Raw genomic sequence first — 14,974 nt, forward strand, 5'->3', positions numbered from 1 at the left:
CCATTTAATTCTCAAACGTAAACCATCCTCTCCAAACAGCTTGAACGGTTTTATTATTGCTGTCAACCTGCTTTTGGTATCTATCTCCCAATTACTTCCAAATTTCAGTGGGGAAAGATGAGCATTGTTCTTTATTCCAGCATATATTTTCCAATGTACTTTCCTAGAATGTCTGTAGTCAAAGATACTGATTCCATCTCATAACAATGAGTATGGATATGGATGGGGTGGCAGGAAGAGAACCGCCAGAGCAATTCAGACTGTTTGCCAGTCTTCAAAATCCCTTGCTTCCTGAGTTATACTTTTTAGATCTCCAAGTCTAATACTCTAGGCCGGCTTCACCTATTCCCATGCCTACTCCAGCTCCTAAAACGCTAGCCTGGGCTGAACCTAGGATCCTGTTTATTCCAGCACAGTGACTGGAAATTTAACATAGGTTATCTACCCACAAGGAATACCTATTTTGGGGAATATATATCACTAAATTTGAGATGACATTTCACCATCTTGACCATATTATTACTTTTGGGTTCTTGAGTTTTCTAAGATAGAAATGATGAGGAAATCCCAAAGAAACTTGATTTTATTAAGCTTATGCTCAAGCACAAGGGAGGCAGCACAGAGGAAAGGAAGCACTGACTCGGGGTCTGACTTTGCTTGACTACTTTTATAAACTGGGGACAAAGCAGGCTGTGAGAAAAGGCAGGCTCTTTGAAAAAGGTGGGCTTGCAGAATTTTTCATTTCAAAGTGGGGTGATTTCTTTATCCAGCTCTGTTGCCTGGTAACTATGTTCATGCACTATGGGGCAAGATGGTGGACTGTTCATTACCGGCACAGTAGGAAGATCATATATTAGTCAAATCTCAATAAACTGTGCTTGTGGGTCAGTAGTTCAGTATCTGTGAGGAAGCAAGCATTTAGAAGAGAGATAAAATCTGCTACCTCTGCATTTTTTAGTAAGGAGCGGAGGGGTAGTGAGATTCTTGCCATCAGCTTATCCTCCATTCCTTCTGACCACCTGGTCTTAACTTGGTTGCCTGGCCACTGGGCATTTTTCCATCCCTGGGTCCAAGTCCTTATGCTGTCTCACTGTAAGGAGCACACCTGGAAGCTTATCTTTATGTTATATGGATGAAAAAGAGGCCACATACTAAATCTGACAAGCTTGGGGGAGGCCTGCATAGTGAGCCTTACAAATTCAGAGACCTAGAGTAACCACATAGGATAGTCTGAAATTAAAACTTCCCAACTAAAAATGAGTCATGGTGGATAGTCATGTCCTAGGCTAGTATCTTCCTTGAGAATGGTCAATCTTTACCTTAACTGAGCCTGTCTACTGTCTTTTTTGCATCTATGATAATATACCTTTGGAATATCAGAGTAATTTCCTTTTCTTGAGACCTCTTAGGACACAATCTCCTACCAGAATGCTGTTATCTTGTTCTGCTAACAATCTCTATGTGCTGTAAATGTTCATTGTTAAGTATCCTACACCTACCAATGTAAAAGAAATTCTGTGTCTCTCCATTTTACTCTTTATCCAATCTCAGAGATTTCCCTGCTTTGCTTTCTCCCACCTCCCTAATCTATCACTGGTGGATTTCTTGTTAAGCCCTATACATCTTCCCTTTCGGTTCTGATGTATAAAATAGGTGGTAAAACTGCCATTTTCCAGAGCATAGTCTCAATATATTGAGATTTTGCTTCCCAGAAATTGTCATCAGTTTGCCTCAAATAAATTCATAAAAATTCTGCCCTGGCTGGTGTAGCTCAGTGGATTGAGTGCAGGCTGTGAACCAAAGTGTTACAGGTTCGATTCCCAGTCAGGGTACATGCCTGGGTTGCAGGCCATGACCCCCAGCAACCGCACATTGATGTTTCTCTCTCTCTCTCTCTTTCTCCTTCCCTTCCCTCTCTAATAAATAAATAAATAAATAAATAAATGATACTTACCTATCCTTTAAAAAAAATTCTTACAGATTTGGATGTTTCTTCTATGGACAGTTACACAGAGTAATAAAGCCTTTGTACACCTGATTTAGGATCTACACCTGAGGATCACAAGATATGTTTACTTCTTCCAGGATTCCACAGCCAGATACTCATATTTTAAAAAGCAGACCTAAATTTCTGCTAATTTTTGACACATTTGATCCAGCAAAATTTCTCCCTTAACTCTACTGCTCTTAGTCACTAACCTGGATGTCTCTTTCAGGTACCACCACCAAGTCTCCCATTTACCACGTATTTGGTAGCGAAACAATTAATTTTTCCTTTTTCACTTCCACTTCTTTTTCCCTATTTCCATCACTCCTAAACACACACACACACACACACACACACACACACACACTAGCAGTATAGATTCTTGTGGGACTACACAGCCTTCGTGATTAGAAAATCATTGTCACACAATTTTGAAGCAGAGAACTTCTTCAATGCTTTGGTGCCCTCTGACCACCTGGCAGGGAGTGAAGTCACTATTCTTAAAATAGCTCATGCCATTTCCATATCTTACTAATTGCTTATCAGCCAGGAAACCTGACAGCCATTAGATAGTCAAAATTATTCACAATGGACCTGGCCAGGTAGCTTAGTTGGTTAGAGAATTGTCCTGATGTGCCAAGGTTTCAGGTTCAATCCCCTGTTAGGGAACATGCAAGAATCAACAATCGGTGTTTCTCTCTCTAAAAATATAGTTTTAAAAAAGTTATCCACAATTAAGTGGATAATTTGAGGAGAGTTTAAGAGGTAGCTAACAAGGTATCAGCTCAGTGTAAAGAGACAAGGGATAATGTAATGCCCAGAGCTAGTAACCACACCAGGCCTATGGGGCTGAAGGGAAGAGAGGACTAGAGGTATTGGAGAAGAACAAACTTCACCCTCGAGTCCTCTTTGGCTGGTCTGATAAACAGACATGAAACAGATTAGTAAGAGAAGGAAACCAAATTTAATACATGTTGGAGGCCATCTAACAACCAACCCTTGATACAGTCAGGACGGATGAGACGCGTCTGCACAGCAGAAGCGGCTGTGGCTGGGTGTCCTGTCTATCTCTTCCCATATGCCTGTCCCTATTAGCATCAGGTGGTGAGATTTTTGGACACCTGTGCTTTATAACAAAAAACCTTGCACGATGCCTCTGACTCTGCATGAAATGACTTGCTGACCACTAACTAGAAGCCCTTAATAGCCCTAATGCTGCCCACTCCCCTCCCCCACCGGAAAGTTAAAGATAGAATTAAACTATGGGCACACTAGCTGCCAGAACGCTGGAGGAGGCCGTTGCTAGGAATGTCTAAGGAGTCACCATTCAAAAGCTCAAGATTTATTAGAACCACTGCCTTTCCCATGCCCTGGGCAGAAGCGGTTGTTGATGGGACCAAGTAAATAGAGGAGGGAGTTTTAATTTAAATATAATAATCTTAGTACATGGAAACATAATATGCCCCCCCTAGATATGTAGTTAATAGATCTAGGCAAAAAATCATTTATCTAATTTAAACAATCTAATTTCTATAAACAATAACTAATTTTTAAAGGGGTAATCCTGTACCCCTTTGATTTAGACCAATCTATAGAAACTTAGTAGATATTTAATTATAATCAGCATTTAAAAGTTTGTGTTTGTATAGCTTTGCTGGCTATCTGATTAATGACCTTCTTGGTCAAAATAATCTTTGTTTAATATGGTTGACATGTGGGACTTCCTGTACTTTTTGGTTATTTCTTTGTTTAACACGATTGATCTGTAAAACCTTCTGTGTTTTTAGAAATTATTTCTGTGGTAATCATTTTTGTTTTAATAATCACAATATGTATTGAATGCTGTGTAACCTCCCCTATAAAAGTAAAGATTGATTTTCCTCGGTGAGTCAGTCAGGTGTAGAGAGCCTGGCTGGCCTCCGGCATCACATCTGGTGTCTGTCTCGTTTCACCTGAGCCGTTCCTCCTTCGGGGACCCTGAGACCCGCCGAGGCTGGACCCTTGCAAATACATACATATGTTTGGGAACCCGCATATATGAGAGAGTCAGAGACCCAACATGCAGGAGAGGTTCAGAGATAGGACATGGACTTAAAGTATATAAGACATCCTGAGCTAGGTAGGTAACGTGCCTCGGAGGCTTCAAAGGGTCATTGCAGGATGATAAGAATGTCTGTAATGTAATTACATTTAGTAATTAGAAGTTTGCCTTGCCCTATAGGTAGGTCAGAGGAAGTTACCTGTATAATCTCTTATTATGGGCAAGGCCTGAATTCCAGTTCTTTGGGGTATCAAAGGAGGGGCAGAAGTTGCTCTTGAGCCTGAAGCTAAAATTGCCCCTCGCGCAAAACAACCCAAATACCACAGAAGCACATTCTGGGGTGGCTCATTCTGATCTCCCACAGAGGAATGATGGTGGAGAGGGGAATATGGCAGCCCATGGTAATGCCCCAGGGAGGAAGCTGAGGTATTTAATAATACCCTGGAATTCCACTTTCCTTTTGCCCTCTTGTGCCTGTAGTGCCTCCCATTGGCTAAAATCAATCAAAAGTCCAGGGTTAAGACAGGGCTGGGATTAAAATGAGGCAAGAGACATGCCTAGGGCACAATATATAAGGAGACACTTCCTGTCAGAGCCTTGCGGTGCAGGGTGAGCCCTGAGAGTACCTCCTTAATTGTCATGCCCTAGGAGCCTCTCTGGCCTCACTCTAGTCCCAATCCTGAATTCAGAGAGCCCATTGATATAATTCATAGAAATAAAACCTCCAGGGCACGGAGCTGGGTTTGTGAGTAAACTGGAGAATCAACTGGAAGATATTCAGCACATACTATGAGGAAGTTCTTATTACAGTAATTCAGAAATCTGTGGCTGCCTCTGGACTTCTTTGATCTACTACACTTGATCCAGGAGTTTTTTTATTTCCTACCTCCTTAATCCCTTAACCTTTTTCGCCCAGCACCCCAACCCTCCTCCCATCTGAGAGCTGTCAGTCTGTTCTCTGTATCTATGAGTCCAATTCTATTTTGTTTGTAGAGGACCCGAATAGACACTTCTCCAAAGAGGACATACAGAAGGTCAGTAGACATGAAACAATGCTCAATGTCACTAATTATCAGAGAAATGCAAATTAAAACCACAATGAGATATTACCGCACACATGCTGGAATGGCTATTGGATAATTTAAAAAATATTTCTCCTTTTCCTGGAAGCCATTCAGATATTTTAAGACATTGGAGATGTCTCATTTTTCTCTAGGAGTCAGGTGTTCAGGATTAGACACAGGTGCAGTGTGAGCAGGAAGGTATTTTATTTCAGTACCCAAAGGGAGAATCAAAACCAGTCATTATTAAAGCTGAGGAGATATTATTAAATGTAAATCCTATTTACCACCAATTTCACTCTTTAAAAACTTTATTGTAAATGTTCTCTGCCCAGAAACTAGGTGCGACATTGCATTTATAGCTATAGCCTTGGGATGACAACAAAAAAGGAACGCAGAGCAGATCAGTCCAGTAGTCAAAATGTAGATTCCAAAGTGGCATTTAGTTTGTCAACATGCCTGATTTATTTCAGTCAATAGTTAATTTGATCCAAACCTAAGTGTAGACTTCTGTGTGAACTATAAACTAAGTATGGGCTCTCTGTTTCAGATATGAAATACACGTGCTTAGTGGCAATAATTGGTAACTAATCAATTCTATTTCATAATTTTGCTTATTTTTTCTCCCAACATCTTTACTATCTGCTCTTTTCGTCTTTTTTTTCATGGAGTTGCTTAGGACCTTAGATTTAAAAAGGATCTTGAAAATCTTCTAGGCCAGGGCTATCAATAGAATGCTCTGCAATGATGGAAAGGTTCTATGTGTTGTTCAATACAGTAACTGCTAGCTACATGTGGCCATTAAACACTTAAAATGGTTCTATAGCAGGGTTTCTGAGACTCAGCACTATTGACATTTTGGGCTGGATAATTCTTTATTGTTGTCAACATTGCTGAGAAAATTCACCATGCTGAGTAGGCCCATGCACAGTCATTCTATTTAACTTCAATCTTGTCCTCTCAGCTCTCAGCAATCTTCTTATTTAACTCCTGTTCACATCCCTTGACACAGTCCATAGGGGCTGTGCTCAAATTCATGATTTCACCCTGCCCACCAGTTCCAAGGATAGGAGGAAAATAAAACCAGTCACAGCTGTAATATGAGACTACTTTCTCATGTAATCCTGGAGTTAAGTTAAAATTTCCAGTTCCCATGTGGGTAACAATACTAATCATCTCTGAATTTCTCCATCCTGTGAGAAAACCCAAGTGGGGCTACTTGTCTGTTTGGATCTAACAGAGGAAGTTCAGTGTAGTAAAAAGAACACTGGAGGGCAATAGAAGAGGCCAGGGTTCCACGGTCAGTTTTACAATGACAACACATGTGGCTGATTCAACAAGACTTTCAACCTGGCCTGCCTTGGATTCTCCATCTACATATCACAGAAAACTTCTGATGCTTTTTTTCCTCAACATTTTAGATGATATTTTCAGTTCTAGACCTTTACATTTCTACCTTCTTCAACTTTTAATCAAAAAATGTTTGAGTACCAACTATGTGCCTTCACTGTGCTAGTTGCTGGTAATATAACAGTGACTAGAACAGACTTGGCTTATGTTCTCATTTAATTTGATGGAGAAGCTGACTACCTGTGCAATGCTCCATCCTAGAAAAGCTCAGCTTTAGGGAGAACAATCAGTCTAAGCAATAAGGTTGTATTACTCTATTCTTAGGCTAACCTGTTGGGTATCAGGACAGTGAAACTAGGCCTCCTTTCAGTTCCTGATTTCTGTCATGTAGCTATATTGACTGCTTAGTAGAATGAAGGATTATATACAAGACTTAATGAGCACAGTACAGGCACTGGCCAACCAAACTTATACCTGAAGCAGGATGTCACTCCTAGACTTTCTCCTTTGGTTGCTGGTTTGCAGGGATCCCAGAGGAGGGGCTAGGATGGCCATGGCAGTACATTGAGTCTCAGAGGACCAGGGCATGTTACTGTTTACCAGCACTTATAGAAATATTCTCATATTCTAGCTATAGAGTGACCCTTCTGGTGTGTTGCTTCAGAATATCAACCCTAAGTAGAATTAATGAGGTAATATGGATACACAGCTATGTTAACTAATAAACAACATTGGCCTTTCCAGAGTCATCAGGAGAAGCCTGTGGTATCCCAACATTTCCTGAAGATGCCTGCATGGGTGTATAAATGAACATAAGCCCTACATCTTAACTTTAATTTCCTCTTTGACTCTACCCAATTTTCCATCCCAGGACCTCCCTCTCCCAGGCCATCTCATAGTTTTGCCTACATCAGAGTCCAAACAACCCATCACCTCCCTGTGTTGACATGTTATCTTAATGTGTGGAGTGGATTAGGATCCTAGATTCTCTCATTTGGCCCAATGTATTGTTTTTCCTTGGAAATTATTAACAGTTATTCTCTGCCATGTGTGGAGAAGGCATTATGCTTTTGTAATCCAAATTATGAAAAGAACACCCCTATTTTTTCTTTTTTCTTTCCTACCTCTCTTTTAACATGTATATATTGTATGGCACTGTTCTAGGTGCCAGGAATACAATTGTGAACAAGAAAAAGTCCTCCACTCTTAGGGACATGGATGATAAAGCTAATGAAACTTAAGCTTTGTGCCCTTCACTCAAAGTTCACTCATAAACTTTTTCTAGGGCCCTAAGAGAGACTCTCAAAAATGTTCACCTGGCTTATATATTTTACGCATTGTATAAAATTCACAGATGTGAGATATGTCATCTGCAGTTGGTTAAGAATGCTGTCTCTTTTCCCTCCAATTTTTCTGTCATCATACTTCCCCTAATGTCAGATAACATTTGAGTGGCAGAAGGTATTTTGCAACTCCTAAGGAGAAATTGAGTTCAAGATATATCTGGTCTGGGTTTAGTAAGATGTATGTATATATGGTATGCACTCACTTCTATACTCAGTTATTTTAATGTAGGAATGGTGTCCAAGAAGACTCCAACTGTCTCTTATGCTACTTTATCTTGAACACAAAGTTACAGGTCCAGAGGAAATATTATGAGATAAAATGTGGCCCCGACCAGTGTGGCTCAGTTGGTTGGGTGTTGTCCTACAAAGCGAAAGGTCATCAGTTTGGTTTGTGGTTCAGGATGCATATGTGAGAGGCAACCTTGATTTTTCTCACAGAGCGATGTTTCTCTCCAACTTTTTCTCCCTCCCTTACCCTCTCTCTAAAAATAAATAAATAAGTAAAACCTTAAAAAGATAAAATGTGTCCTACAGTGCCCAGTTCCAAAATTTTGTGGCTAGATGAAAAAAAATAAGATCTGAAACCTACAGAGTCTAAGGCTACAGCTGAATCCTTCCTCCAATCATCAGACATACAATTATTAGCAGAGAATTTAGGCCTCATCTATACTTAGTCAAAACAGAAGTTGTCTCTCATTTGCAGTTAGTAATGTAGCATATGCTGTTATAAAAGTACCATACATTTTTTATGTTTTGATGGTAATCAAGCAAAATAGAACTCATCAGAATTTATGTGTTTGTGGAGCACATTTGTAGCAGCACTACACTGAGTCTGCGTGTGTGTGAGGATGCACATCTTGCAAATCCCATTTATTAATAATAAAAATAAAATGGCCAAACTGTGCTAGAAAAAAATACTGAGTTATTTTTCTATTACCCCTATGAAAAGTATATTATAAACCCCCTGGCAATGGACATGGAGACATTTGATTGGTGGTGTTGCTCTTATACCAGTCCTTAGCAGTCCTTAGTTCATTCTAGGTAGCTTGATGACTGTATTGGTGGCCAGAGCTCTTTCATACCTGGGGATGGATGGAGATATATACATATATACTTATTTATATGTATATTTATATATATTTATATTTGCATTTATATTTATATTAATAAGTATATATACAGATACAAATTGTTATCACATACAGAAACAGTAAATATGCAGACAAAAGTATAGAAAAACTACAGAACTATGCCTGACTGACACAATAGAAATACATTAATTTTCTGCCATTTGTCATATTTAAAATTTTTGTTAGTTCTGTTTTCTTATAGTAAGTAGATACCCATTTTTGTGCCTCACTTTACATTCTTAATCTTGCATTTTTTAAAAGCAATCTCAAAAAAGTTTCATAAAACTTGTGTCCACTCTTGCTCATGGAGCTAATATAGAAGAGGAAGTACCAGCAAAACAACATGAGAAGGGGCATCCAGAGAACCAGGAGATATTTGAGAGACTTTGGCGTCCCAGGAGTCAAGGGAAGAGGGTATAGATAAAGGACAGAAGTGCAAATGCTGTAGAGTGGTCAAGCAAGGGAAGAAATGAGTGCCTTCTGGGTTTATTTCCATGGAGGTCATTGGTGACTTAGGGCTGAGCAGCTTCAGTGTAGTGGAGAGGCTAAAACTAGTTTGGTGTGAGTTGAAGAGTGATTGAGGGGCACTTATAGAGAGGGAAGAGCCATGGTGAATAGGTGGATGGTAAGGCCAGTCCGCCAGGATAGAGGATTCAAAGACATTGACTTAGGATAAAATTCAGTTGTAAACATTTTTAGTTTAAACTGTCTTTATATTTCCAAAATGCCTAATTTGATGTCTAGTGTGGTAGTATTTGTGAAAAGGTTATGACTGACTATGACTTCAATAAATTGCTGTTCTTTTTTTTTTTTAAAGATTTTATTTATTTTTAGAGAGGGAAGGGAGGGAGAAAGAGAGAGAGAGAGAGAAACATCAATGTGCGGTTGCTGGGGGCCATGGCCTGCAACCCAGGCATGTGCCCTGAATGGGAATCGAACCTACAACACTTTGGTTCGCAGCTCACGCTCAATCCACTGAGCTACTGCAGCCAGGGCAGATAGATGTTCTTATACCCTGTTTATTCTTCTTTGTAGTGCTGATAAACACTAAACTTGGTAAATGAAGGAGGTAATGGTATTACAAGAACATCTTTTAAAAGAAAGTATGTCCACCTACCCAAAATGAAGCAGGATTATCTAGCGGAGAAGCACAGACTAGGGCTAAATCTATATGTGAGTCCCTTAGAGCTGTGGGACTCAGGTTATGCCTAATACTTCCTCTTGGCTCTTGTTTTCCTCTTCATTTGTTTTTTCATCATACCTACTTCCTACATAGGTAAGGATGAATTGCAGTTGTAGCACATTGCCAGACTCATCATCAGTGGTCAATAAAGTTATTCCTTCCAGGCCAACATAGAGAAGTATGAGGAACTGCAGAGCAGCTCTGCGCTCCTGTCATGCTTTTTGCTTCTCAGAATTGTAAAAGCATTTGAACAGAATTGTTCAAATAGAAAACGAGATAATCTTTGTTCCCCAACTATAAAATAATCAGTGGTGCAACACAGCAGGGCATTGGGTATGAACTAGCCTGGGAGTTAAACAGAAACTGGTGAATGAAAATGAATACCAAAAAAGGCCTACACTAATTCCAGTATAAGAGCAAGTGAGCCAAGGGGAAATGAGAAGTATAAGGAAAAGAAATATGAGTCATGTTAACAAGTAGTGTACAGAATCAGTTTCCCTCATGGAGAAACATGATGGCTAAAGCAATGTTTTGATAAAAAGACATGGTTCAATTACAAAGAAGTTTTTCTGCTAGTAATTCCACCTAGCAAGATATACAGTATGTATAGACAATAGATTTGTGTATCAACGAGAACATTTAAATCTAGTCTTTACAATTTTATACAACTTTTTAAGATATGGTCCAATCTTTATTCAAGTTTATCAAATAATATACACCCCCCCATATAATTCTGTGATTAGTATTACTGATGTTAGGAAATAGGTTTGAGTGCCTAAAATACCTATAAGTACCTAAAAGTCTAAATACCTACTTTAAATACCCTGCTAGAGTATGGGCATGTACCCTATCTTTGTGGGCACCTATTGTGAATGCTTGACTCCGTTAGACTTAACAGCAATTTACTGAAGGTCCACAGATCATTTCTGGTGTTGAGAAAATCCAATGCAGTTCTTGCCTTGTCTATGGTAGATATTTAATATTTGTTAAGCAATAATGTAATCATGCTGAGAAAAACAACAGTAGTTGTTTGGGTCAGTACTTTCAGGAGATTTATTTTCATTTCATTTTGTGTAACTGCAATTGATTGATAGCAGAAATTTACACCTAGAATTTCATGCTCCCCAGGACAGCCCTTGAAACTATTATCTGGCTTCCTGTAGTGATATCCACTGTTACCATGTGACTTTACTATGTGGTCTTATCTTGATAGTGTTAGTGGAAATATAAAACTGGTACAATCTCTTTGGAGCTCAATTTGTTAATTCTATAATTAAAAAAACAATTGTAGACTTTAATTAAGCAATTCCACTTTTAGAAACTTATACAAAGTTGAATGGACAAGGATAATAAAGGCTGTATTGTTTATGAACTGAAAAACTCCCTAAATGTCCATAGGGAGGGTTACATGAATTATAATGCATCTAGCTTACACAATTCTCTGCAGCCATTTTTTCCCCCAGAAACAATGAGGTAGAGTTTCTGTATTGCCACAGAAAGGCCTTTGAAGAACACTATGTGAAAAGAGAAAGACTGAATGATAATAATTAAAATAACAGTAATTATTATTATAAACACTTACAAATCATGTACTATATTTTACATATTTTGCCTTTATTAACCCATTTAATTCTCACTGCCATCCTGAATTGCATACTATTGTTATCCCCATTGTATAGATGAGGAAATTGAAGCACAGTAATACTAAGTAACTTGCCCAAGGTCAAAAAATTAGTGTCAGAGGCAGTGTCTGGTTTGAGATCAGCATTCTTTCCTAGTTCTTTCTATGCATGTTAAAAAATGTATGTAAATATTTGTGTGTAGGTATGTATATGTATATGTATTCATACATATATAGGAAATGGCTCTAAGCACAGCCTCCAAACTGCTACCAATTGAACCCTCTGAGAAGGGGTTGGGGTGGGAGAGGAAGAGGGAAAGATACTTATGAGATATGAGTTGTTTTTGCTTGTTTGCTATTGTTATGAGGGACATTAATATTTTTATAATCTTTTTTTCACAAAGGATGTTTCTCAAAGTATAACTTTCTAGTTATTTTTCTTTTGCTGCTAGCGGTTAAAAAGACAGTTTTGGCCATTTTCCTCACTGTTAAAAAGTTGTATCATTCATTGGTTCACTTAACAAAAACATCTAAACTGTCCTAGGTGTCACCACCTCTCCCAGTTCTCAAAAAGCTCACTGTCTAGTGGAACAGACTGACATGTAAGCATGGGATTCCAGAGCCTCTATAAAGGGGATGCACAAAGGTGGGTTGGGAGGGGCACCATGGAGGGGCTCTCCAATTCTGTGGAGAACAGTGTGAAGGAAGTCACCCAGTGAGGAGGTAATGTTTTATCTAAATATTAAAGGAAAAGTAAGAGTTCTTCAGGAGATGGAGGAAGGGGGAGAGAGAAAAAGCACCCCAGATAGGGGGAATAATGGGAGTAAACACATAGAAGTAAAGACACTGGAACCCACATCATTCTTCAGGGATGGGTGGTTTGACTTAGTGGCAGCTAAGGAGTAGAAACATGAGGACTGTTTCTGTAGATGTGGCAGGAGCCACATCATCTAAGTCCTATGAGCCATGCTAAGAACTTCATCCCATCTGCCACTTGTTCCTAAGGAACATTAGAAAAACCAGGTGTTCCCAGAATAAGTCGAAAGATATAGACCAACAAATATGCATACATTGGAAGGACATTCTGATATATGCTTCATGTATTTGAACTTGAAAACATGCTAATAAGTTAGATACAAAAGGACAAATATTGCATGATTCCACTTATACGAAGTACCAAGAATGCTCAAATTCATAGAGAGTAAAAGTAGAAGAGTGGTTCCTAGACGATGAGGAATGGAGGGCAGTTACTGTTTAGTGGTTACATAATTTCAATTTGAGAGGATGAAAATGTTTTGGAGATGGGTAATTGTGAGTTGCACAATAAAGTCAGTGTACTTAAGCTACTGAACTGTACACTCAAAAAGTCTTAAAAAATAAATTTTATATTATGCATATTTTACCATAATAAAAAACAGGATAAAATGGTTAATTTTATGTTATGTATATTTTTAGCACAATTGAAAAATACAGAAAAAAGAGATACAAAGTTATAGACAAAATATTTATGGAAATAATTCAAAGTTCTTTTTCTTTGTTGACATTAAAATTAGGTATGTCATTTCTTTGCTTAATATGATAATAATGATTTGTTTTTGTTATATAATAATGGCTATTAACTGAAAACTAGCTCTGTGCTAGCTTTACTTTCATAGAGATGAGGAGAATGCAGGCTCAGAGAGCTCAACTAACTGGCCCAAGAGCACACAGCTGACACAGCATTTCTAGGAAACCTAGAATTGGAATTCAGCTCCTAACACCTTGCTCTTTCATCAGTTCACAAGGTACTTGATTATCTCTTTTTGGACATGTCAATATTTTTCTTTAAAAATTTTCCCTTGATATGCAAAGAACACATGTTTGATGTTTTCTGGTTTCCGAAAATGTAAAAAGTCTGAGGCAATGCAGATGAAAAGCTGAATGTTTACTTTTGACCCACATCTGATACTTTTGAGTGGCTTTGACGCTCTGCTAGAGAGACCAAAAGAGCCTTCACAACGAGTTTAGGCGCACACAACCTGTGAACTTCTCACTCAGTCAGCCACTTGTTACCAAGTGGAGGAAGGCCTGCATCTTCAATGCCGCAGTTATCTGGAGAACAGACTTCCAGTCCCGCAGGCCTCAGTCATCTCCATCCTAGGTGCGCGGCTGCTGGGAGACAGAGCAAAGCTTGCGCGCAGGCGCAAAGTGGCGGCGTCGCTCCAAGGCTGTGCTTTGCAGTCCGGCGTTCTTGGGTCCCCAAGTGGTTGCCCTTTGGCTTCTTCTCCAGCTAGCCCTGTACCCTGAGTGGCCGCTGCCCCCTCTCGAGTCCCTTTCTATTCGTTGCCAAGGCCTATCCCCTGACGGCCCTGCCCTCTGACCTCGCGTTGCACAATGCCTGAGCAAAGTCCTGGAGTGTGAACTGCGGCGTTCCTATCCATGGGCGGGGACGGGCGGCGGCGGTGCGGAAAGCTCAGGCGGAGAGCGCGCAGCCGGCCCAGTCAGTCGGCTCCAGCCCTGCGAGTTCGTCGGGTGCTGCCGCCGCAAGGCATTCCGCCGCTGGGCCTCGCCGCCAGGCCGGTCCGCTGCTCCCCTCCCAGGCCGCTGCCGCCGCCGCAGCTATGGCGGAAGTTCATAGACGTCAGCATGCCCGGGTTAAAGGAGAAGCCCCCGCGAAATCCTCCACACACAGACATGAGGAGCAGCTGGGGATGGCGTCGGCCGAAACGCTGACCGTGTTCCTGAAGCTGCTGGCCGCGGGCTTTTATGGCGTGAGCTCCTTCCTCATCGTGGTGGTCAACAAGAGCGTGCTCACCAATTACAGGTAGGGCCGAGGCGGCGGCAGCCGAGACCGCGCACAGTAGCGGGCGGCAGCTGCGGTGGCGGGACGCCGGCTCCCTGGACTTGGGCTGCTAAAGTTAAAGCTTAAGAGAGTTGGCCTGGAGTTGGGGAGGGCGGGCGGCTGACACGCGGCCCGGGCGGCGGAGCCGGCTGGGCGCCCGGGCCTGGGGTTAGGGGTCCAGCTCCCCGCGCGCAGCTCTGGGCGGCTCGGCGCGCGTTCGGGGCCGCGTTCGGACGGCGCCTGCCGGCAGTGCCCGCCGAGCAGTGCCCGGGAAACCCTCCCCTTCAGAGCGCTGGAGCGGAGTTGCTTGGTGACCTGTTGGTCTCTGTGTAAGCCAGGCGGGGAGCAGAGCGAGGGATGCCCTCTGTCTTCCCCAGCTTGGGCCGGGGGACTGGGCTTCAGGGTTCGCCAATTCGCTGACAGCCTCTGGGGAC

General features: G+C 41.0%; 1 protein-coding gene across 1 annotated transcript in view; it reads left to right on the top strand.

Annotated features, from left to right (window-relative positions):
* Positions 1-13,237: 13,237 nt before the first annotated feature.
* The window catches only part of SLC35D1 (solute carrier family 35 member D1), a 46,155-nt gene continuing 44,418 nt past the window's right edge, over positions 13,238-14,974 (top strand). The window contains exon 1 of the mRNA XM_045835355.1: positions 13,238-14,522. Within this exon, the coding sequence (XP_045691311.1) occupies positions 14,320-14,522 (203 nt within the window). The 5' untranslated portion in view covers positions 13,238-14,319. The remainder of the gene's footprint in view (positions 14,523-14,974) is intronic.

This window comes from Phyllostomus hastatus, unplaced genomic scaffold (assembly GCF_019186645.2).
Source record: "Phyllostomus hastatus isolate PE091 unplaced genomic scaffold, TTU_PhHast_1.1 phas_contig_209, whole genome shotgun sequence".
Classification (NCBI taxonomy): Eukaryota; Metazoa; Chordata; class Mammalia; order Chiroptera; family Phyllostomidae; genus Phyllostomus; species Phyllostomus hastatus.